General features: G+C 35.8%; 1 protein-coding gene across 1 annotated transcript in view; it reads left to right on the top strand.

Moving 5' to 3' along the window:
- Nucleotides 1-25,513, top strand: part of PHF3 (PHD finger protein 3) — an 84,530-nt gene that overhangs the window by 20,302 nt on the left and 38,715 nt on the right. The window contains 1 exon segment of the mRNA XM_047733086.1: nt 21,217-21,378. Within this exon segment, the coding sequence (XP_047589042.1) occupies nt 21,217-21,378 (162 nt within the window).

Below are 25,513 nucleotides of genomic sequence, written 5' to 3'. Positions count from 1 at the left end.
GATTAAGTTCAGCTTGGGAGTGACAGAAAACTCCAAATAACAGTGATATGAAGAGTGCTCGCTTCGGCAGCACATATACTAAAAAAAAAAACAGTGATATGAAGAAAAATGTATTTTATTATATAGTAGCTCAGAGGAAGGAGCTTTACAGTGTAAGGGACCTAAGCTCCTTCTACCTTGTACAATCATATATGAGCCCTAATTCCAGGTTCACCCCATAGTTTGAGATGGCTCCTCCAGCTATGAAGCTGGATTCGAGTCAGGAAAAGGGGAAAGGGAAGGTATTGCCCACTACTTTTATGATTGTATCCTGAAAGTTGCATATACCATTTCTCCTTTCATTCCAATGGCCGTAACTTAGTGGCCATATCTAGCAGTAAGGTAGATTGAAAAGTATAGTCTTTATTTTGGGTGACCATATACTCAGCTAAAAAAACTGAAATTCTCCATGAGGAAGGGTGGATGAACAGATACTGGGCAATAGTTGGCCAGCCCTTGCAAGCACAGATTCCGTAGATTACTCTGGAGAGGGTAAGATCACGATCTTTTTCTTGGTAAGCTGGCCTCAGCATATAAGTTATCCTGGGAAGTTTGAATACTTGGCTTAGTTGATTCTGCTTCACTCACCAGAGACTTTCCACGGCTGCATATCTTTTACCCCCAACTAATAGAACTTGGGTCTCAGTTGATAAAATTTCTGGTCTCTGTTCATAGACCATGTTGTCTGCTCTTTTTAAAAATTCCAAGAGAGATTGAATTCTTCTATTGTTTCACTCTGAGGGTGGGTATCAGAATTGTTCCTTGTATATCTGAGGCTTTATTTCATTAAGATATTGATGTCTAAACTTTTTTGACTATACATGTTTAATTAGACATTTTGGAGTGTTCATCAGTACTTGTACGTGTATTGATATACTTGTCCTACTGTACTAATATATTAATGTCCATTATATAACATATATAACATTTTTATGAATATATTTTAGAAGAAGCTATAGATAACAAATGATATTACACTATAAAAATTATCAATTGTACAAGAGCTTTTTTGGAGTTGCAGTTTGATTAATTATACTTATTTTTGAAAATTATATCTTGGCATTTTGCTACAATTTGGTTCCAAGGGGAGTTTATTTTGATGCTTAATTTTAATGGCACTCATGGATGAAAGCCATAACTCAAGGAAGATAATGTATATTTAAAAGATTTTATTTATTTATTTGACAGAGATCACAAGTAGGCAGAGAGCCAGGCAGAGAGAGAGGGAAGCAGGCTCCCCACTGAGCAGAGAGCCCGATGCAGGGCTTGATTCCAGGACTGTGAGATCATGACCTGAGCCAAAGGCAGAGGCTTTAACCCACTGAGCCACCCAGGTTCCCCAAGATATGTATATTTAAATGGAAGAAATTCACTGTAGGCTCTACAAAACAGATTATAATCCTAGGTTTTTGTTCCTATCAGGTATACAGAGACTTTTATTGCAACTAAACTGGAACATTTCTGCCATTTTCAGTGTCTTATTCTTTTAAACCGACAGGAAGTTTTTACCTTTTAAAATATTTATCATTTGAGCTCACGAAACCTTTTTATTTGGAAAAATTTTAAAGTTTCCAGATAAGAGGGGCGCCTGGGTGGCTCAGTCCGTTAAGTGTCCCTTGGTTTCTGCTCAGGTCATGATCAGAGTCTTGAAACGAGGCTCCATGCTTGTCACAGAGTCTGGTTGAGATTCTTTTCCCCTTGTCCCTCCCCTTCTACATCTCCTCCTGTCTGCACTCTCTTTCTCTCTCTCTCTCTCAAATAAATAAATAAATAAATAAATAAATAAATAAAATCTAAAGTGTCTAGTAAGAGTTTTTTTTAAGGTACCAAATTTCATTTTTAGTTACAAATCATGATGGAAGCATTTCTAAACATCAGTTTTCTTAGCCCAAGTTTTTTTTTTTTTTTTTTTCCTTTTAATTCTGGTACAGTTAACAACATACAGTATTATGTTAGTTTCAGGTATTCAGTATAGTGATTCAGTAATTCCATATATCACCCAGTACTCATCATGACAAGTGCATTTCTTAATCCCCATCACCTATTTCACCCATTTCTCCTGGCCACCTCCCCTCTAGTAATCGACAGTCTGTTCTCTACAGTTAAGATAAGTTTGTTAGCCCAAGTTTCTTTTTGACAAACAATTTCTTACTCATTACTAAAAATGTCCCCTTTATCTAAAAAGGACAGATTAAGGGTGCTTATTTTTTTATATGACCTATCCCTTTCAGCTGCTTATAATAGAAGAGGCTTGTAACTTGTCTCATTCATAAAACATTAGTCTAAGAATGTATAACTTACCCTTAAGTATAACATTTCTTAAGGATTTAGCTGTGAATTAATGGAGAATCTCTCTATAGTATAAAAATTTTAATAGTACTTTCCCATCTTATGAAATTTACTGTAAACAGTCCACCCTTATAAAGGGTTTTCTTTTTTAAATATTAAAAGAACTGTGTTGATGACATCCTATAACTGCAAAATGTTGAAGGCAAATAAGTGGTTTAAGGGTGCCAACTCCACCACTTTATGGAATTCTCACTCTTAGGGTATCTGTCTTCAGGTGTGACTGACAGTTCAGCAGGGATACTAGTGTCAGCTTGATTAAATATTGGTGAAGTTCAATTCTTGTTTGTTTTTAGATAACAGTATACATAGTAATTCTTCATTCCTGGCCAGATATTTTGTGTATATGCCTTTAGATCTCTATACCTCCTTAAGAGACCATTTGTTTAGTATATACTTGAAGTCTCGTGGAGGTTGTTAAAAGGCTATCTATTGAAATGGTATTTTACTTAGAGGCAGCACCTTTTAATGTTATGCTGACCATTTTTTCATATTCTTCTTTTATTTTTTTATTTTTTTTAAAAACATTTATTTATTTGAGAGAGAGACAGTGAGAGAGAGCATGAGCGAGGAGAAGGTCAGAGGGAGAAGCAGACTCTCCATGGAGCTGGGAGCCTGATGCGGGACTCGATCCCGGGACTCCAGGATCATGACCTGAGCCGAAGGCAGTCGCTTAACCAACTGAGCCACCCAGGCTCCCTATATTCTTCTTTTAAAGAGTTTTTGATAAATACCTGACAAACTTTGACTTTTAAACTTCAGAAAATGTGAATATATGTAACTCATTCTAGGTACTTACATCATCCTTGACTTTATCTTAGTTTCTTACTTTTTTTTTTGTTTAGTTTTTTTTTTTCCTTTTAAATATTATCTTGTTTATCTTTTATAAGACCACTTTAAATCTGTTTTGGAACAAAGTGGAAAATAAATCAAATAATATTTAATTCTGTTTCCGAAGCCTCCCACTTTCTTTTCCAGTGATACTGACTTTTTGAAGAAATAAGACCCGATATTTCTTAGGAATGCTTCATGCTTTAGATTTTTAATATTGTTTCTTTGTGATGTTAGTTAGCTTTTTCATTCCTTTTATTTCCTGCAAATTGGAGGTTAGGATTAAAAGCTTGATTAGATTCAGGTTAAACACTTGGACAAGATGCCTTCATAGGTGAAGCTGTTTAGTTAATATTATATCAAATTAAGAAGTCTTACAGTGTTTCATTTTGTTGTTAAATTCAGTTACTGGGTTTGGCAATAGCCAACGCTGTGCTTCCTAAATACTTGAGATAGCAAGTGATCTGTAGGGATAGAACTTTGGCAACATTAAATATTAGTTCTTCATTAACTTTTCCTCTAATGGTTTTATGCAGCCATTGATGATACTTGGTAGAATCATTTGTAGTAAAGTGATGATTTTCTAATTCTATATTTTCTTTTACATTTATTTGTTGGCGTTCTTCTGGCAAAGGAAAGTTTTCCCTTATTATCTGGTTATTCTGAACTACAGTTTCTCCTGAAGAGGCAGATTAAAGGGAAAGAATGAACGTTTGATTTCAGTTCCTAGATCACATCCAGTGTCAAAGGTGGTCGATTATTTTTTGGATCTTTCCTTTTAGGTTGTCATGATGGGTACGCAGATTTTTAAAAAATTGCCTTAAATGTGTTACCCTCCCTCCCCCCCCTTTTTTTTTTTAAGATTTTATTTATTTGACACACAGAGAGAGAGAGAGAGAGAGCATGCATGCAGGCAGAAGGAGAAGGAGAAGCAGACTCCTGGCCGAGCAGGTAGCCTGATATGGGACTCAATTCCAGGACCCTGGCTGGGATCATGACCTGAGCTGAAAGTAGACACTCAGCTAACTGAGCCACCCAGGCGCCCCTATACTTTTTTTGATGCTCAAATTGTCCTTTTTATTTCATATGCTCAGATTGCCCCAGATGTAATCAGGGAGATGGAATACTTTTAAATGTATGTATTGATGTCCAGTTGTATACATTTTTGTAGGGAGAATTTACATACTTTGGCTTTGTTACAGAGGTATAGTGCTGCTTAAAGTACTTACTGACTTCCTTTTTTTATTCTGAAGTTAAATATTACTTAAATTTTGGCCTTAGGACCATATTTTCCTCTTTTACATGTGTAATTATAGTTAATTTCTTGATGAAAGATTTCCTAATAAGCAGCTTTACAAAAGTATATCTAATGTGTAAAAAGTCATCTTGATAGGTGATCTGTTGATAGAGTTTGGTGGGAAAATTTATCTAGGTTTAAGGTTTAACATAGATAGAAATTCTTTAAATAAATTTGATACACTTTGGTCACAGAATTGTCAAATAAATGACCTTGACTAATGGACAAGCAATATTAAGTTTTTTAAAAATACATTTTTTAAAGATTTTATTCATTTATTTGAGGGAGAGCGTAAGTGGTGGGTGGGGCTGAAGGAGAGGGAGAAGTAGACTCTCTGCTGAGCAGGGAGCCTGACACAGGGCTTGATCCTAGGACCTCAGAATCATGACCTCAGCTGAAGACAGATGCTTAATGGACTGAGCCACCCAGGCACCCCGATATTGGCTTTAATAGAGAAACACCAATGTGATGATGTTTTATGAAAGTAATTATCCCATGTAAGACAGTCTCCAAGAAAGAGGTAGTTTTAAAATGATTTTTTAAAAAACTATTTTGAGTGGGTCATTTTCTAAAATATGTTACATAACTTTTTTTTTTTTTAAATATCAATGTAGCGAACATGAATTTAGTAACTGTTGATTGAATTATCTTAGGAAACAAATTATTACATCATTCAGTATTAGTGGTATCCTTAGGTACTGTTTTAGTAGGTAGGGCTTTTGGTCCCTTCATTAATTGGACCTAAGACAAATATACTTGGGGAAAAAACTCTTTTTAATGATTTACTTTTCCTTTTTAAATAATACCTTTGGAACTTTGGATTTTTTTTTAAATCTTAGGGAAATGAAATTAAAAATACATGAAATAAAAGTAGGGGGTGCATGCTTGTAAATAAAGTTGCATGTATGTAACACAGACAAAAATAAACTTTATAAAGTAGTTTTTCACTGAGGCCTGCTATTTACTTTTCCTTAGGAAGGGCTCTAGAATTAGAATCTTAACTGAAATGAACTTGATAAGGACTCACCCAGTCCAGTTTATTTGTAAGAGCCTGGGAGACTTACTGAAATGACAGAAAGTGTGTACTGACTTTTCAACCTACATTATCAAATGTAATATATGTTTTACTATATATACAGTTGCTTGAAGACTAAATACATACAGTATTCATGTTTTGCTCATTAAGTCAAGACCTTTACCTAGGTATATTTAAGCTTGGCGGATATTTTCTTGTTTTTTTTCTCGTGTTTTTCAAGTTGTAATAATTCTCTTATGTATTCTAAATTCATTGCAGAGTTGACAGGTTTTTTTAAGTCATATATTTTTTTTAAAATTTTCAGTGTTATTGAGTTATAATTGGCATATAAAATTGTTAAGACATATAGAATGTATATCATGGTAATTGGATATATGTATACTTTGTGAAAGGATTCCCCATCTAGTTAATTAATACATCATCACCTGATACATTCATGTTCATACATTTTTTTTTGTAAGAATATTTTATCTCTCTTATTAAGTTTCAGTTATGGAATAAAATATCAATTATAGACATTGTATTTTACATTAGATCCTCAGATCATATTCATTTTATAACTGGAAGTTTGTACCCTTTACCAACCTCAATCTCTCCCTATTTCCCCCACCCCCTAGTATCCACATTTTTACAGTCTGTTTCTGTAAGTTTGACTTTTTTTTTTTTTTTGACTCTACATATTAGTGATACCATGTAGTATTTGTCTTTCTCTTTCTCTTGACTTATTTTCACTTAGCATAGTATTCAGGGTCCATCCATGTAATCCCCAATGTCAGGATCTCCTATTTTTCTCATGGCTGCATAATATTTCGTTGCATGCCTGTCTATCTGTCTTTATATCTACATACCACACTATCTAAATATATAGACACCACATCTTTATCCACTCATTGATGGACACTTCAGTTTGTGTATCTTAGCTATTTCGAATAATGCTGCAAACATGGGAGTGCAGATATTTCTTTGATATCCTTTTTTTGTTTGGTTTGGATATGTACCCAGAAGTGGATTGTTGGATCATATATCAGTTCTATTTTTAGTATTTTGAAGACTCTGTACTGTTTTCCATAGTGCCTATACCAATTTATGTTCATACCAACAGTGAACAAGTGTTACCTTTTCTCCACATCCTCACTAACACTTGTTATTTTTTTGTCTTTTTGAAGACAGCCATTCTAACAGGTGTGAGGTGGTGATTTATCATGGTTTTGATTTGCATTACTCTGATGATTAGGGGTGTTGAACACCTTTTCTTCATATACCTATTTATTTGTATGTCTTCTTTGGAAAAATGCTTATTCAGTTCCTCTGCCTATTATTTCATTGGATTGTTTTTGCTATTGTGTGAGTTCTTTACATACCTTAGATATTAGTCCCTTTTTAGATATATGATATACAGATATTTTCTCTCATTCTGTAGGTTGCTGTTTCATTTTGTGGATGGTTTTCTTTGTTGTGCAGAAACTTTTTAGTTTGATGTAGTCCCCCTTATATATTTTTGCTTTTGTTGCCCTTGTGTTTGGTATCGAACTGAAAAAAGTATTGCCAAGGCTTATATGAGGAATCTACCCTCTATATTTTCTTCCAGGAGTTTTATGATTTCATGTCTTATGTGCTAGTGTTGAATTCATTTTGAGTTGATTTTTGTATGTGGTGTGGGATCTCAGAGGTGCACTTTTATTCTTTTGCATGTGGCTATCCAATTTTCCCAACACTATCTATTGAAGAGAATATCCTTTCTCCATTGTATATTCTTGGCTCTGTTGTCATAAATTAATTGCATTAATTATTATGCAAATAAATCATTATGCAAGCAAATAATTATGCAAATAAATTATACACGTATGGGTTTATTTCTGGGCTCTCTATTCTGTTCCATTGATCTGTGTGTAGTTTTTTTTGCCAGTACCATATTGTTTTGATTGCCATAGCTTTGTAATGTAGCTTGAAATCAGGGAGTGTGATGCCTCTAGCTTTGTCCTTTTTTCTCAAGGTGGTTTTGGTTATTTGGGGTCTTTTATCGTTCCGTAGGAATTTTAGGATTGTTTGTTCTATTTCTGTGAAAAATGCCATTGGAATTCTGATAGGGATTGCATTGAATCTGTAGATTGCTTTGGGTAGTTCGGAAATTTTAACATTAATTCTTCTTTTTTTTTTTTTAAGATTTTATTTATTTATTTGACAGATCATAAGTAGGCAGAGAGGCAGGCAGAGAGAGAGAGGGAAGCAGGCTCCCTGCTGAGCAGAGAGCCCGACCTGGGGCTTGATCCCAGGACCCTGAGATCATGACCCGAGCCGAAGGCAGAGGCTTTAACCCACTGAGCTACCCAGGCGCCCCTAACATTAGTTCTTTTTATGGAGCCCAACACAGGGCTTGAGCTCATGACCTTGAGATCAAGAGTCTGACCCTTAACTGACTGAGTCACGCAGGCACCCCTAACATTAATTCTTCTAATTCAAGATGGAACATCTATCCATTTATTTGTGTCTTCTTCCTTTTTTCCATCAGTGTCTTACAGTTTTCAGTGTACAGATCTTTTACCTCCTTTGTTAAACTTATTCCCAAGTATTGTATTCTTTTTGAAGCAGTTGTAAATGGAAGGTTATGTCTTTAATCTGTAAGTAATATACATGGCCAAAGTTCCTTTTAGAGACTTCATCAGTTCTACTCTTCAGGGGATTTAGTTCCTATGCATACATCCTGGAAAAAAAGCTACTAATTGTATCTTTTTGAGTGAGTAGGTTTTTGTTGTTGTTTGGTTGTTCCATGGCGGGATATTTCTGATTTTTGTTTTTTAAACTGGTAGCATTCTTACTCTGAGTCCTGCAAGGGGTCACAGTGCAAGGTGTCAATCAACACTACTGTGCTGAATGAAGTAGAAGTGTTCTATTCTGTTTCTCTGCTTGCTAAGGGTAATTTCCTGATTAGAGTCTTGTTTAAGGTAGAGGTTCTAATATCTTGAGATGGAAACTTGGGAACAGTCATGTTTTTATGTAGTTCATTCAAACTGTGTTTAAGGTTGAACACTATGTTCAGGTGTGTTCTAGGAATTAGGGATATATTAGAAAGCAGGACAAATTCCTGCTCTCATGGAATTTACATTTTATTTTATATTGTTTATAATGTCATTAAAAGTCTTTTTTGGGCTGTTACAGATCAGAGATATTAATTGTTTAAGTGTTACCTACTGAAAGATACATAATCCTTTAAGAACTTTTTCTTGGCTTCATTTCTCTTTGGTTTTCTCATATATGAGTAAAAGCAAACCAAATGTGATAGAACAAAGTGCATAACTGGAATCTGATTCATTGAAATGGGAAACTCAGTAAATAATGGTAAGATACATATTACAGGATGGTTAAATCACATTTTTTTCAAAAAAGTTTTGTTTTATGGAATCTCATTAAATAGCATTCTGGGCATCAGGAGCTTATGGCATAATCCACAGTGTGAGGTATAATGATTTGCTTTGGCATAAAAATGATTGGTACTCTCTGTTTATTTAATAAATATTTATTGCATACCTATCAGGTACCAGACTGTTTTCACTGCTGGAGAGTACAGTTTTGTCTGAGACAAATAAAGCCCCTGTCCTCGTGGAGCTTACAAAAAGTGTAATATATAATAGAAAATATCTGGTTGTTTGGTGCTGGTGGCCATGGTTTATTTGAGTTGGGCTGGTCAGAGGTTTCAATGTGGAGGTAACATTAAAGAAGCAGCATTCTGGGTGCCTGGGTGGCTCAGTTGGTTGAGTGACTGCCTTTGGCTCAGGTCATGATCCCGGGGTCCTGGGATCGAGTCCCACATCAGGCTCCCAGCTCCATGGGGAGTCTGCTTCTCCCTCTGACCTCCCCTCTCATGATCTCTCACTCTGTCTCTCTCTCTCTCAAATAAATAAATAGAATCTTAAAAAAAAAAAAAAAAGGCAGCATTCTTAGAGACTTGTAGTGGCCAGCCTTTGAAGTTCCTGGGTTCCTGAGTAAGTGAAATACATCCATGTAGAGAAAGAGCAAATGAAAAGTATTCATTAATTTAAGTGGTGATTAGTTAGTCCTTTTGTCAGATTAAAGTAATCCACTGTTAATAAGTACCTCTAGTATCCCCTTAGATTGTGATTACATGATTACATTCACACTTAGTTTTTCACAATTGATAGAATATGTAGATGAACAGTGAAACACAAATTTCCCCCTGTGCTGTCCCACCAAAAAAGAAAAAAAAAAGCTAAGAAATAAAAACAAAATTTAGATAATCAGAAGCAATCCTTAAGCAACTAAGTACTCCCCAGTACTCCCTAAACACTCAAGCTCATATTAACAGTGTTTACATGGTCACTAAGTTTACCAGAGTTAGGTGTGGGCTGCCAGTTGCTTTCTTCTCTACACTTGTTTTTAGAAGAATGGGATGGAGCTAATCCATGTGAAAATTTGTTATGTGCATCCCCCCCCCCAAAGGTTTATTTGTTATAAAGAGAGCGTGAGCAGGCACAAGCCATGGGAGTGTTAGGCAGAGGGAGAAGCAGGCTCCCCCGTAAGCAAGGAGCCTGATGCAGGACTAAGTCCCAGGACCCTGGGATTATGACCTGAGCCAAAGGCAGACGCTTAACAGATTGAGCCACCCAGGTGTCCCTGTTACATGCATTTTGATATTTTCCTTAATTTCATAATAAATATTTCCTGGTTAGTTTAAAAAAAAAAAAACCTTTGGTATGATTTTAGTCCTTATATCCTATATTTCGATACATATTTAGATATTTATGAAATTAGGTTTTCATGTTTTGAAACATAGGTTTTTATTTTTTCCATAGGCATGATTTGTAGGTAACATGATGAGGTATCCACTGTAGTTATTGTTTTATTTGTGCTTGGTAGAATTGAAGTCTAAAAAGGGCATATATATATACACACTCTGTCAAAGTCTTTTTTTTTTTTTTTTAAGATTTTATTTATTTATTTGACAGCGAGCGAGCCTAAGCAGGGGGAGCAGTAGGCAGAGGGAGAGGGAGAAGCAGGCTCCCTACTGAGCAACGAGCAGCATGTGGGCTGGGATCAAGACCTGAGCCACCGAGGCGTGCCTGTCAGTCGTTACAATTGAATTTCATTGTTATCACACATCATGGAAGTTCATTTTACATACATTTGCATATTTGTCATATATTTACATTACCCTCTTCTTTTGCCCTTTGCTTGCACAAAACTCGTGGAAAGAATTTTCTGTGCTATCTCCAGTATCTTTCCTCCAAAATCTGATTTTGCTCTACCTACTCCACAGGGTTATAATTACTATCACTCTACCAAGGCCATTGTTCTTTTCTTCTGTCAGTGGTACTTAACTCAGTTGATCTCAGCCTTTTGAAATGATCTATTCACTTGATTGGTTTATAGCTTCCTTCCTTATTCTTTTGCCTTCCTGTCTTCTTTCTCTCAGTTTCTTTTGATACTCCTAGTCATTTTCCTGACCTAAACACTGGAGTATCTCAGGGTTCAGATTTTAGGTATCTTCTCTCTTCCTACTTCTTGTTGTGCTGGTTTAATCCAGTTTTATAACTTAAAAAACTCTTCATGGGGTGCCTGGCTTGCTCAGTTGGCAGAGCATGTGACTCTTGAACTTGGTTCTAAATTTGAGTCCTACGTAGGGTGTAGAAATTAAAATCTTAAAAATATACTCTTTATAATTAAGCTTATATCTGTATCTTTCTAGATATTTATCTATATCTTTAGTCTCAACTTAAACTTGGATGTCTATCGGGCATCTTAAGCTTAATATCGAAAACTGAACTGTTAATGCTTTCTTTCATTCCCTCCACCAGTTCCCCTAGTACCACTTCTTCAATAGTCTTTCCCATCTCTGTAAATAACAACTCTCTGAGTTGCATGGCAAAACACTTGGGAGTCGTTATTTACCTATCCTTTTCTTTCACATTTTGATATTCAGTTGGTCAGCAGCTTTTGTTGGCTTTTATTTTTAAAATATATCCAGAATCTGACTACTTAGACTTCTCATTTTCTCACTACCACTGTGGTCTTAAGCCATTACCATCTCTCACCTGGATTATCCCATTAGCCTATAAGTGGCTTTCCAGCTTCTGCGGTTGGGGATTTGTTACAGTCTGTTCTGAAAAGAGCACCAAAAGTAATCCTTTACAACGTTAGGTCATATCACCCTTGTGTTCATAGTGCTCTGGTAACTTTCTATTTCACACAAAGAAAAAAAGCTACAGTCCTTGTGGCCTAGACCCTTCTTAGTTTCCCCTGATACCTCTGTAATTTTATCTGCTATTTCCTCCTCACTTTCCCTGATCTAGCCACACAGACCACCGTTCATTCTGTTCTGACATCCTAGGCATGTTTCTTCTTTAGAATCCAGGTATTTGAATATGCTTCTAGATAGCTGTTTCCGCAACTTGTTCAGGTTTTTGCTGCAAAGTCATCTCAGCATTGTTGTCCCCCGGCCCATTCTAGACTATACAGTGTTGTTTTGGGAATTAAAAAAAGACTTGGAGAGCAGACAGGGGCATGGATATCAGTCTATACTTTTCCTTTGGGCCCAAAGCTATTGTGAAGAAACAACCAATGCAAGTATCCTTGGCTATCCCTGGCTTTCCCTGGCTATTCTGTTTAAAATTACAAACCATCCTTTGTTCCCTTCTCCATACTCTGTATTACTTTTTCCTTTTAAGTGTTAAGACTTATCTAACAGGATGTATGCTTGTCTCACTCTCATTAAAATGAAGCTTCCATTTCATGGAAACCGTTTTCAAAAAAATTTTTTTAAAGATTTTATTTTTTGGGGCACTTGGGTGGCTCAGTGGGTTAAAGCCTCTGCCTTCAGCTCAGGTCATGATCTCAGGGTCCTGGGATCGAGCCCTGCATCGGGCTCTCTGCTCGGCAGGGAGCCTGATTCCCTCACTCTCTCTGCCTGCCTCTCTGACTACTTGTGATCTCTGTCAAATAAATAAATAAAATCATTTTAAATAAATAAATAAAATCTTAAAAAAAAATTTTACTTATTTATTTGACAGAGCACAAGCAGGGGGAGTGGCAGGCAGAGGGAGAGGGAGAAGCAGGTCCCCGGCTGAGCAAGGAGCCCAGTCTTGGACTTGATCCTAGGACCCTGGGATCATGGCCTGAGCTGAAGGCAGATGCTTAACCAACTGAGCCACCCAGGCACCCTAAAAATTTTGTAATTTATGGAAAAGAGCAAAGCAGTAAGAATAGTGTAATGAATCTACATGTACCTCTTACTTAGCTTAAATAGTTAATAGCTGGTTTTATTTCATTCATTTATACCCTACTCACTTCTTCTTACCTACCCCTCTGCTCCAAGATTACTTGAAGACCTCTCAGAAGTCGTATAATTTCATCTGTAAGTATTTCCGTATGTATCTTTAAAATACAAGAATTCTTGGGGTGCCTGAGATGTTCAGTTGGTTAAGTGTCTGCCTTCGGCTCAGGTCGTGATCCTGGGGTACTGGAATCGAGCCCCACATCGTGTTCCCTGCTCATTGTGTAGTCTGCTTCTCCCTCTCCTTTTGTGCCACCCCCCAAAATTGTGTTCTCTTTCTCTCTCAAATAAAGAAAATCTTAAAAAAAAAAAAAAAGAATTCTTTATTTTAAAAAAATAGCCACAATAATATTATCCAGCCTAAAACGTTTAAAGATAGTTCTTAATATTTTCAAGTGTGCAGTCCATCAGCCTTCAGTTTTACCCAGTTCCCTAAATATTTTTTTTTTAAAAGTATGAATTGGAATTGAAATAAGGTCAATATATTAAGTTGGTTAGTGTGTAAGTATATATCAGTCTATGTAAATTCCCTCTCATCCCCTTTCTTGATATTTATTTGAGGAGACCAGGTCATTTCATTTTAAATATTCTGTATCATTGGTCTCTAGAATAATCTAGGCCAACATGTGATATATAGTAGGTACTAAGTAAATGTTTTTAAAGGAATTAACAGGAAGGTAAGTAATTTATAGTATTCTAGGATGGAATTAAAAATTTTTAGGGAATGATTACAATCTCACTTTTACATTAGCTTGATAGACTGTTAATTGAAAATAAGAAATTATTTAGACAGTTGAGAAGGGGTCAGATGCAGGGTGCTTACGACAACAGAAAGTTATTTGAAAAAATCTGCCAAAATTCATTAATAATTGTTACCATTTAAGATCTTATTATTTGCACACCAAACACTGTAGAAGTTATGTTAGTTAATTCAGTTTTCACAGCAACCTTTCAGTTCAGGGTTCAATGTCTTCATTTTCCCAGTGTGTTTTTGAAGTTTAGTGGGAGAGGTGGTTCCTGGGCATTAATGTTTTTATTAACAGACTTTATAAAACTAGAGACAACTCTTTAAAACCATTTGGATGTATAACTTTGATAAAAAAGAAAAATATAAAGAGGCACCAATAATACTACTAACCTCTACGTAGAAAACATTTGTCTAGTGTGTGTCTTTCTAGTTTCTTTTTCTAGAACTATTTTTTGTGAGATGGATTAGAAAATGTGAAAAAGAACAAAGGGGAAAATCTCTGAAATAACCATTATTAGCATTTTGGTGTATGTTTTTTGGTGTGTGTGTGTGTATGTGTGTGAGAGAGAGTGAATGTGAATATAAAGCTTGGAAGACAGTTATACCATATATAGTTCTTTCCCTCATATAATGCCTGTTTAGCATATTGAAGACTGAAGATCTGCAGTGAAAAAACTCTTCCAATTTGCTTTAACCCAGTGTCTTTTATACATATTTGATAGAAAATCGCCTTTCCAAAACATACTGATAAGTTTTACCCAAAGTATGAAGTTGAGTTTGGCAAACGTTGAAGTATTTGTGCACACTTAAATATAAAACTTCAGAGTGTTTTAAATTACAGCTGAAAGGATGCATAATTTGATAGTATTGGAGTAACTGAAGACAACATTCTGAAGGAAAATTAGCTTAGAGTGACACCAAATAATAATAAAATAAGGTAAACAAGGGAAAATACTTGTATCAAATAGGTAACATAGATATTACAGAAAGAATTCATATACATTATAGAGAAAAACACCATATCTGAGTGGGGGAGGAGGCAGAGCTAAAGAAATACAAAAAGACAGTATACACATCTGAAGTGTTCAAGGTTTTTTAAGTAACTGTTTCTTTTAAAAATCTGGAACTCAATGCCAGTGAGGTTTTATTAACGCAAAGCTCTTTGTGCTGTCAAAATTCTTTATAATCTTTATGGAAAGACATAAGATGAGATATATAAAATAGTAAAATATGTATATTTTCATTCTTTGACACAGCCAAAGAATGAAACCTATGTTTTAAGTTTATTATAAAGAAAGAATTGAAGGGAAAAAAAGATATGTGTGCATGATAGCAATATTTATATTTTTCAAATTAGGAACATCTAATATCTAAAATGATAAATTCTCAAAATGGTTCATTTTGTGTAACATACAACTTGATGTATATCACACCACCACTTCTAGGAGTGAATGGATGAATCATCCATGAAGGAAAGAACTCTTATTGAAGGGAGTCTTAAGTAGAGGCTGCGTGGTATTCTGCAATATTAGAGGAAAAAGCTCTGGTGCCTCTGTTAGGAGAATATAACCATATAATTTCTTTTTCTACTTCAAACGCAAGTCCTGTAAATAGATACCTAACCTTTATTGGAACGTTGCAACATCATGCTTGCTCTTTAGGTTTATCTCAGGTCTGATATTTAATGCCAACTTTTATAATAGAGGAAATAATTGTAGTTGAGGAGATAAAAGCAGTAGAGTTTGGCCTTTGTACTGCCAGTGTGAATTAAGGGATGTCAGATGTGAAGAATTTCCTACTGTACTTGTGTGTGTGTGTGTTTTTTAATATGGTATTAAAGTGATTTAAACTAATCCTGGTTGTTGAGAAATTCAGTAAGTTTAACTCCAAATCATTTGGTTTTATTTTCTTTATCTCATTTAACTCCTCTTCCCAGAAAGATAGATTGGAAATAATTTGGAATAAAGTAATATTAGTGTCAGGAGGACTTTACATAGACTTGACTGGTGCCAAAGAACTCAGCAGATTTAATTAGGTCCATTTGTGGATAGGGATGGGAGGAATTTTAATGTGATCTGAATTCAAGCTCAAGGATTTCTGAGTATGATGATAGATTTTATGCCAAAATTTCAAAATGACAGTGACATCTAATTCTGGAATCTGGGAGGGAGGAAAAAGTATATAGTTTCTTTCTGTATGTCATGACCATACACTTCTGTCCTTAAGAATCCAGGTCCTTAAATTATTTTGGTAACTCAAAGTTCCCATTTTAGTGAATTTAAAAAGCTGGATATCAAATACTGAATCTTGGTTGGTCTTGTGGCAGAAGGAGGGGGAAATATGGGAGGTCCCTGAGAATAGGCAGTGTTCTGAAAAGAGCCCAGATTCTCCTTTATTTATATTTATTTTCTTAGCAGAAGGATCAAACTCTTTAAAAAATATGAATACCTAATTGGGAGGGGTTTGCCCTAGAGTATTCATTCTGCACTGTGAATTACTTTAGTCAGATGAATGCAATTTATTTCAGAAGAAAGAAATATCAGAAACTTTTTAAAATTTTATTTGTTCTAGGGGTAGTTGAAGAAAAGCAGTGAGGGAGAAGGAATACATAATTTTTGATGGTGGGTACATGGGATGGGGAGAGACTGAAACAGAAGTAAACAGTAAATATAGGGCTTTCTAAGTGCCAGATACTGTTTCAAGCCTTTTATACATATTACTTTAATCATCACAGTAGCCCTCTGACCCACTAGTATTTTCTCCATTTTATTGAAGAATTTGAGGCACAGAGAGGTTAAGTAGGTGCTTTACTTGTTGGGTCCCTTGTTCACATGAGAGCCCTGGAAATGTTAGAGACCATGTAGAGCTTGATTTAATATAAAGCTGGGCTTTTGAGGTGAAGGAAATGTATGTGTTGCCAGATAGAGCAGGAGTACAAAAAAGGCTGTGTTCTTGTGTTCTTGGAAATCTCAACTCACAAATAGCTCAGATGAAGCTGAGGTATTCTAATTGTAGGTTGACGTAGGAGGTTTTTGTATGATGATGGGACCTCAAAACATCACTTACCTTCAAAGTTATTTTCCAGCACACACAAACAGGCTGGGGTCTTTGTTGATTTTCCCTTCTTCCCCTTTCCTCTTTCTACCTCCTGCCCTCCACTGTTTTTTTGCCACATTCTCTCTCCCTTCCCATTCCCTCATCTCTCTTTTGGTAGAGGTGATTCTCCCTACCACACCTCCCTCCATTTCCCCTTTCCCATGTGTCACTTATATAGAAAAATCATCTTTTGTCCCTTTTAACTTCCTTTAATTGATTTCCCCCCTTTCTGTCTTTTACCATTAAACTTCCTAAAAATAAAAGAGACTGTAGTTGTCATTCTTTACTCATGCATTTTTTAACCTCTTGTCATCTGATTCTCTGCTTCTCTGTGTCAAATTAGTGGATTTTTTCTCCATTGTTTTCTCTTGTAGCATTAACCTTCCTGATCCTACTTCACTGAAATTTTCCTTACCCTTTTTTTGTGTGTGATACTGTATTATCTTGATGCTTCTTTTGCCTGCTCTTTTTCTTTGTATCATCAGTATATATCCAAAAAGTGAAGTCAGCACCTCACTTCCAAGTTTGTTCTTTCTGGATGTGAGGGCGATCTGGTTGTGACATCTGTCACCCCATTGATCGCTAGGGTTGATTCGGCTGATCTGGCTGGCTAGGCGGGCGTCCCCTTCCTCCCTCACTGCTCCATGTGTGTCCCTCCCGAAGCTTTGCGCTCGGTCGAAGAGGACGACCTTCCCCGATAGAGGAGAGGACCAGGACTGTTCTTTGGTCAAGGGTATACGAGTAGCTGCGCTCTCCTGCTAGAACCTCCAAACAAGCTCCCAAGTTTGTTCTTTCCAACTTATCTCTTTCTGTTATTGAAAACATTTTTCTCTCACTCATCAACATTTAAATTTTCCTGACTCTTTCTTTTCCCTCGTTCTTTTGCTCAGCAAATAATTCTGGAGTGCTTCCTGTATTACCAGGTCATTATTCTAGGTTCTGGAGTTTCAGCAACAAATAAAGAGATAGAGTTCTGACTTGTAGAGCTTATGTTCTGGTGGAGAAGATAGTTAAACAGATACTTAAATCAGGTAGTGTGAAACATGTTTTAAAGAATAAAGTACACTGAGCATCAGTAGGCAGTGATGGGAATATGTGCTGTTTTGGGTAAGATTGTTATGAAAAGTTTATCTGAGATGGTGATATTTGGGTATAACTTAGAGTGAGCCACGTGGAAATGTGGGAGAAGAGCACCCCAAGCAGAGAGACTAGCGAGTACAAAGACCCTGAGATGATCTTTGCCTCTCCCATATCCGGAAAGGCCAGTGTGACTAGAGTAGAGTGAGTCATAAATCGGTAGGTGAAAAGTCACAGAAGTTGGCCTGGGAAGATCTTAGGATCCTGTGGGCCCTGGCTAGGATTTTGGATATAAATATAAGTGCGGTGGTAGAGTTTGGAGGGTCTTGAACAGAAAAATGGTAACAAGATAGGACTTCATATTTTAGAAGGATCACAGTGATGACTCTATGGGTGTATGTGGGGTATGTCAGTAGAAGAACCTGGGACGCTATTATGGTATAGTTGAGATGATGGTAATTTGTAGTAGGATGTTAGCTGTGAATGTGGTAAATGGTCAGAAGTGATAGATTTTATATTTTTAAAGATTTATTTATTTTTGTTTTTTTAAGAAAAGACTTTATTTGTTTATATGACAGAGAGAGAGAGAGCACAAGCAGGGGGAGCAGGAGAGGGAGAAGCAGGACCCTGGGATCATGACCTGAGCTGAAGGCAGGCGCTTCATCAACTGAGCCACCCAGGCACCCCAAGATTTCTTTATTTTAGAGGATGGAGAGTGTGTGTGCATGAGCTGTGGGGAGGGGGGAGAGAATCCTCAAGCAGAGTCCAGTGCGGGGCTCCATCCCAGGACCCTGAGATCATGACTTGAACTGATATCAAGAGCTGGTCTGCTTAACTGACGGAGGCACCCAGGTATCCTGAGTGATTATGTTTTTCGATAGAACTAGCAGGATATGCTGATCAGTTGGATGTGGTACATGGAGAGAGAGAAGCTAAGGATAGTTCTAGAGTTTTAGGTTTGAACAGGTGGGTGAATGGAGGTCCCATGACCAGGAATACCTTATGAGGGACAGTTTTATTGAGGAGGGATGGGTGGAAGCAGTGTTTATTTTCAGTAGGTTAAGCTTGAAATACCTGTTAGACCTCGTTGAGATACCAAATTATATTCTTCCAAAGGTTAGATGTGAGCTTGGGCCTGGAGAAAATAATTTTGGGAGTTATCCAAGTATAAGTGGTACTGGATGAGATCATTTAGTGGGGTTTGAGTGTAGATAAGAAAGAGATGGAAGGATTGAACCCTTAAGTCCTCCATTGTGTAGACCTCTGCAAGAGAAGAAAGCTGTATCAAAGGATACTGAGAAGTAGCTGGAGAGAGGAAAGATGTGTGATGTTCAAAAGCTAAGTGAGGAGAAAGGGATTCAGAAAGGAGAAATGGGTCAGCTATGTCAGAAGCTGCTAGGACAGGGAGTAATCTAATAATTGACCTTTGGATTTGGCTTGCTAAATCCCATTGATTTTTGCTTTGCAGTATAGCCCTAAAATCCAGACAATACCTTTTCACTCCCTGCCAACACTGTTGATCAGGCTTTAATTACCCTTCTTCTGGACTGTTTTCCTCTTTTGAGTTCTTCCTTTCTCTCCTGATTACAATACAGAATACCTGCTGATTGTAAAAAAAAAGTTGGAAAACACAGAGACAGTATAATAATGATGTAGAAAACTTGAATTCCTTATCTACCTTACCACTAGAGATAATCACTGATAACACTCCAGTCCTTTTTTTCCCTGTCCATTTTTATCTGTGCATATTTGTAGTGCATACATTGTATATATGCTTTTATATAAAATTGGGATGAAAAGTAGTCTTAAATTTTACTTTTTTAAATATTAAATTTTTTTTGAGAATGTGTGTGAATGTGTGACAGCATAAGTATTTCATCATGGCGAAATAGCCTTCTAATTGAACTTTCCACCCATTTTCCCCTAATTATATCTTAAGTGAGTCCTGATGAATTTTCCTTAAATACATTCTTCTCTGAGCTTTTAGTGCGTAGGTTAGTGATTGAAACATAGACTATTTTTGAGAGTAATACATGAATATAGCAGGAAATCTGGAAAACAGGAAACCAATATATTATCTTTTATAGAATAGCTATTATAATTTTCATCTGTTTCCTGCTAATCTTTTTTTCTGTTTGTCTAAATGTACATACACATGCATTTTGTTTTTTACTAACAGATCACAGTGTGTTTTCTGGCCAACTTTTTTCCATAATTTATTCTATTTATAATTTATTGGTCAAAGTATATAAGTAGTTTCATTATTCTGTTTGTTGTCAAAGTGCTCTTCAAAAAGATTGTACTATTTGAAAGTATATTTATAAAGAATTTTGTTCTCTTTAAATTTTAGGATAGACCACTATCTTGTTGAGCTCTTTTAATTGAAGTTCTTCTTGGATACAAAGATGAGGACTAGATAACTTCTTGAGGTTCCTTCTAACCCCTAGGATGAAGATAATAACTAACATTTGTATAGTGCTCTAAAGTTTACAAAGTGAGTTCTCATACATCATCTCACTTGATCCTCACAACAGCTCTGTGAGGTAGGTAGGACAGGTATTGTTATTCTCATTTTAGAGATAAACTGAAAGAGAGGTTAAGTGACTTGGTCAAGTTTTATTTAAGTGTTTTAGCTGGGATTTGAATCCAGGCCTTCTGATCTAAATAATCACAATCTCTTTACAAGATTTCATACAGCTGCACATTTAGAATTGCTATATGTCAGCTAGTTAAGTAAAATAAATTTTTTATATACAGAAATAAACCCAATGACAGTATAAATACGATATTTATATTTTCTTCAACATCCCCCAATCCTTTTCCATATCTCCCCCTCCCCATTAAATGAAATGCTCTCTCTTTTGACTGGAAGGTCACTTAATTATATAGCTATACACCTACCATTTTACCTGGCATTTGGGAGAGGGGGAAGTTAAACGTTTTTCATTTCTCTCTGTGTATATTTTTTTTGCTATTGCTTAAAGGTGTACCTGTATTACTTTCTGTACATGTAGCATAAAGTCTTTAAGTAATAGAATTATACTTCGAACTGGAATCTTTTTGGGTCTAGCATGTACTTAGAATCACAAGTTTTTCCGGGTATTAAAATTTTATACTACTTTAACTAAAATTAGGATAATTGAGTATTTCAGGTATAGTTGCTTACAGTGTTCACAGAGGTACATTGAATAATAAGTGAGAATGACAGTAGAGGTCAAATCAGGAACAATTATAGCTAATCTACTCTTTGACTAGTTACCTCATAAGGTAGCAGTTTGTAAATCTGAATTGGGAGCTTGGTAGTGGCAGTATCACATAATAGAAATAGACCTAGATTTTCAAGACTGTGTAGTATTAGTATTGCATTAAAATGTCTCACAGTGTTTTCTGTAACTGCTTTAAATACTTAAGATATTCAATATTTTTAAAAATTAATTTTCTTGTTTTTGTTTTTTCTCTAGTTGTTGGTCTTGACGATATTATGGATGAAGGAGTTGTTAAAGAAAGTGGCAATGATACCATTGATGAAGAAGAACTGATTTTACCCAACAGGAACTTGAGGGACAAAGTGGAAGAAAATTCAGTGAGATCACCAAGAAAATCACCTCGTTTAATGGCACAAGGTAATCTTCCAGAGAGGTTGAGCTAAAAAATCTAGCTAGGAATAGATGTGATAGTTTGTAAACTCGCTAAGCAGAGATGGTATTTTCATCATGTTTGCTAATCTGAGTATTTTGATAATAATGAATTTTGAGACTATATCAGTTTGTTGGTATAATATTTAAAAATTTTTATTGAAACTATATATTTATAAAATTTGAAGGATTGACTGATTCTATAAGTTTGTAATGCCTATTTGCTTTTTCCCAGAGGAAATCATTAATAACTTTCTCAGCTGGTTTTACTAAGTTTTTGGTATTTACTTCCATGTCTCTGAGTAACATATATATATTTGCTACTTTTTGATTATTCAGATGTGTAGGTATTTATTGATTTCCCACTCCAGGTCTGAGCTTAGTGTTTGTCTTCTTGTCCTCATCTCACAAAAGTATATTTTCTCATCTTCTAAAAAGTAATTTTGTTAGGTCAATAGTAATTGTTTATGTTATTGTGACTATATGTGCTGTTAGAGATGATTGATTTTAGTAAACTAAGGTTACTTTTTTCCTATACAACTTTTTGTCTTTCTGTTTTAGTAATTGTTTTTGTTGTTTATTTGCTTACAGTTTTGTACATTTGTACACACAGGTTTCTTTGTACATATCAGTAATAACACCTCAACTACTCTACTAGTTGTCTAAATCTTTCCTAAAAATACGTGTGCATATCAGATACTCTGTCATTTTCATTTTATTGAAGAAGTCTCTTAGAGCTTTCTGATCTGCTCCTATGTGTAATAGTTGCTGGCCTTGTATAAACCTGATGCATAGCTATTATCCAGGGATCTCCCTTTATTATTCTTCTGATGATTCTCTTTGGTGGTGTAGCTCTTATTTTCTCTTTTGGCTTAGCTCCTTCATTTTGGTGACACTTCTTGTAGTTTGCTGTGAAAAAGGAACATGGAGATGTGTTATTTTAAAACTGTGTGTCTGTAAATATATTTAATCTGGCCTCACATTGGAATTATAGTCCGGTTGAACATAGAATTCAAGGTTAGACATAATTTTCCCTCAGAAATTTGATAGTGTTCCTCTGTTTTCTTCTAACTTCAGTGTTGTTGAGAAGTTTATTCTGATTTCTTTTTTTTCTTTTTCGATATGTTATTTTCTTCTGGAAGTTTGTGGAATCTTCCTCTTCAGCTTAAGTATTTTGTATTTCTGATAATGTATCTTGGTGTAAGTGTATTTTAAGTATTGAATTCTGGTTACTCCATAGGTCCTGTTAGTCTGAAGAGTATTATTCAGCTCTGGGGAAATTGTTTGTTTTATCTCATTGGTAATTCCTCTCTTTATTTTCTCAGCTCTTGCTTTCTGGAACTCATTATTCAAGTGTTAGGTAGGAAGGACGGCCTTTCCATTTTCTTTATGTTGCCTACTTTGTACCTCTGTGTCTTTTTCTCTACTTGGTGAAATTTTTTCATGTTTATCCTCCAACTTTTCCCATCAAATTTTACATTTCTAATTTCTGAATATTCTTTTTTGTTTGTTTGTTTTGGGAGTAGTACTTTTTGTAGTATTTTGGTCTTGTTTCATGGACACAGTATCTTCTGTCTTTCATAAGGTACTTAACATTTTAAAAAGTGTTTTAAAAAGGTTTTTTTTTTTTTATTCACATAGTTATAGTTTCTTTTTTCTCCATGTTGTCTGCCTTTCTGTCTCTCTCTCTTTCTCCTTCTTCATTTTTCCTGCTGGAGACTTTTCTAAAATGTCTGATTATTTGCTCATGTTTAAGAGTAGGAACTAAAACTGTATGAAACTAAAAGGTTAGCACTTGAAAGAGTGGGTGGGTTGGATTTTGTCTACTGTGAGCTTCACCGTATGGTTCTCTGTTCCTGTGGGGTTTTTTGTTTGTTTGTTTGTTGAGGAATCCCTGATGTCAGAATTGAGGTTATTTATTCCTTTAGGCTCATTAAATTGGTAGAATGTTATGGGAACCTTTCAGGGAAGCTGACAGGGTGTCTCAGCTTTCCGTATATAAATTCATTTAATGTCACGAATTTCACTGTACTTTACTGCCACATTTTTCTGTGCCTGATGTTCCCTAATCTAGGAACCATGTTTTATACTCTTCCAGAGAGCAAGCCTCCAGTCTTAGATTAGGACCAGGAAAAGGCAGTTACCTGGCAGATGGAGTGGTGGAGAGGGAGCTAGAGATCTAAAAATAGCTTTCATCTCATCTTCATTTTAACTATCTCCCTTCATCCACACTTTAGAATCATCTGGGATTACCAGTTCCTAGCCCTTTTGAAGTATTAATTGTATTAATTGTACTAATTGGCAAGAACCAACACTGCTGTCTTAGGGTTTATCTTTTTTGGGTCTCCTATATCATTTACTTCTTGAGCATCTCTTGTTTGACTTCCAGAATTGTCACTGTTTTCTCCTGTTCTTCCTTTCATTCAATTTATTATTTATTTTTAATTTTATTTTTATAAAAGATTTTATTTATTTATTTGATAGAGCAAGAGAGCGAGCGCAAGTAGGCAGAGTAGCAGGCAAAGGGAGAGGAGAAGCAGGGTCCCCACTGAGCAGAGAGCCCCATGCAGGGCTTGATCCCAGGAATCTGAGATCATGACCTGAGCTGAAGGCAGACACTCAACCGACTGAGCCATCCAGGTGTCCCTCTTCCTTTCATTTTAGATTTATGCCTTTTGTATAGCTTTAGTGTGGGGTTTTCAGAAGTGGATTAAGTTAGATGCATGTATTTACTTTATCATCTTTTCCTCAATTTATATGTGTGTGTGTGTGTGTGTGTGTGTGTGTGTGTGTGTGTATAAAGATTTTATTTATTTTAGAGTGAGTGCTGGGTCACGGAGGGGGCAGGAAGAGGGAGGGGGGAAAGAATCTCAAGCAGACTCTGAGTGTGGAGCCTAATATGGTGCTTGATCTCACGACCCTCACATTATGACTTGAGCTGAAACCAAGAGTAGATGCTGAACCAGGTGAGACACCCAGTCTCCCTACTCTCAATTTATGTTTTTTATCAGGTTTTTAAATCTGTTATTTGGTAATACTTGTGACTTTAAGTAATGAGAATAATAGGATGAACATTATGGACATTTGGCCTGTTCAGCCAGGATTCATATTCATTTATATTTAGAGGAAGAAAAACAACCTGATCTTTGGCTCAATAATCAGTTATTATTGGAAAACTTTTTTTTGTCATCTTAATTGCTTTTATAGTTGAATATGCTGTTCATTTGTCATTTTTATCAATGCGTGGGTAATGGGTGTTAAAAGTTCATTTATTTTATTTCAAGGCAGAAAAAGAGCTATAAATTATTTCAGGCTGGGGCGCCTGGGTGGCTCAGTGGGTTGGGCCGCTGCTTTCGGCTCGGGTCATGGTCTCGGAGTCCTGGGATCGAGTCCCGCGTCGGGCTCTCTGCTCAGCAGGGAACCTGCTTCCTCCTGTCTCTCTGCCTGCCTCTCTGCCTGCTTGTGATCTCTCTCTGTCAAATAAATAAATAAAATCTTAAAAAAAAAAATTATTTCAGGCTGTCTTTAAAACTTAAAATATATAAAAATATCATTGAAGTATATAAAAATATCCAGATACTGATAATGAACCATTACATTTTTAGTTATTTTAAAATGTTATATATCTGAACATGTGATAAATAGTTAATAATCCACACTAAGTATTAATTTAAAAAAATTGTTGGGTGCTTATTTAATGATGAAATACTGTGTCATCTTCTGGAGGAATTAGGATCTCTAAGACTAGGATGATTGAATAATTTTTTTTTTCAAACTAGGACACTTTTGAGAGTAAAAGAGTGTGCTATTAATAATCACATCAAGACTGTATGTGTCACCTAGGACTGTTACAGACAAATGAAGACACATGATACCTTCCTTAAGAGTTTCATGGTATATGACAAATAAGGAACTGTTTCAAGTATTGGTTCATAGTAGGGTTTTGCATTGAAGGGAAAGAGGCTTTTTTTTTTTTTAAATGATAGTATTCAGTTTTCATGTGAGTTTATTTGGAGGCATTTGATGTGCATATTTTGATGTGCATATTATGATGTGAAATAGCTTATTTTGTATTTCAGTTTGTGGGTTTTTCTAATTAATCTCCTTTAGTTCTCTTTCCTTC

Source organism: Lutra lutra, chromosome 6, assembly GCF_902655055.1.
Source record: "Lutra lutra chromosome 6, mLutLut1.2, whole genome shotgun sequence".
NCBI lineage: Eukaryota > Metazoa > Chordata > Mammalia > Carnivora > Mustelidae > Lutra > Lutra lutra.
The sequence above is the reverse complement of the archived record's forward strand: the minus strand, read 5'-3'. Positions and strand labels throughout refer to the sequence as shown.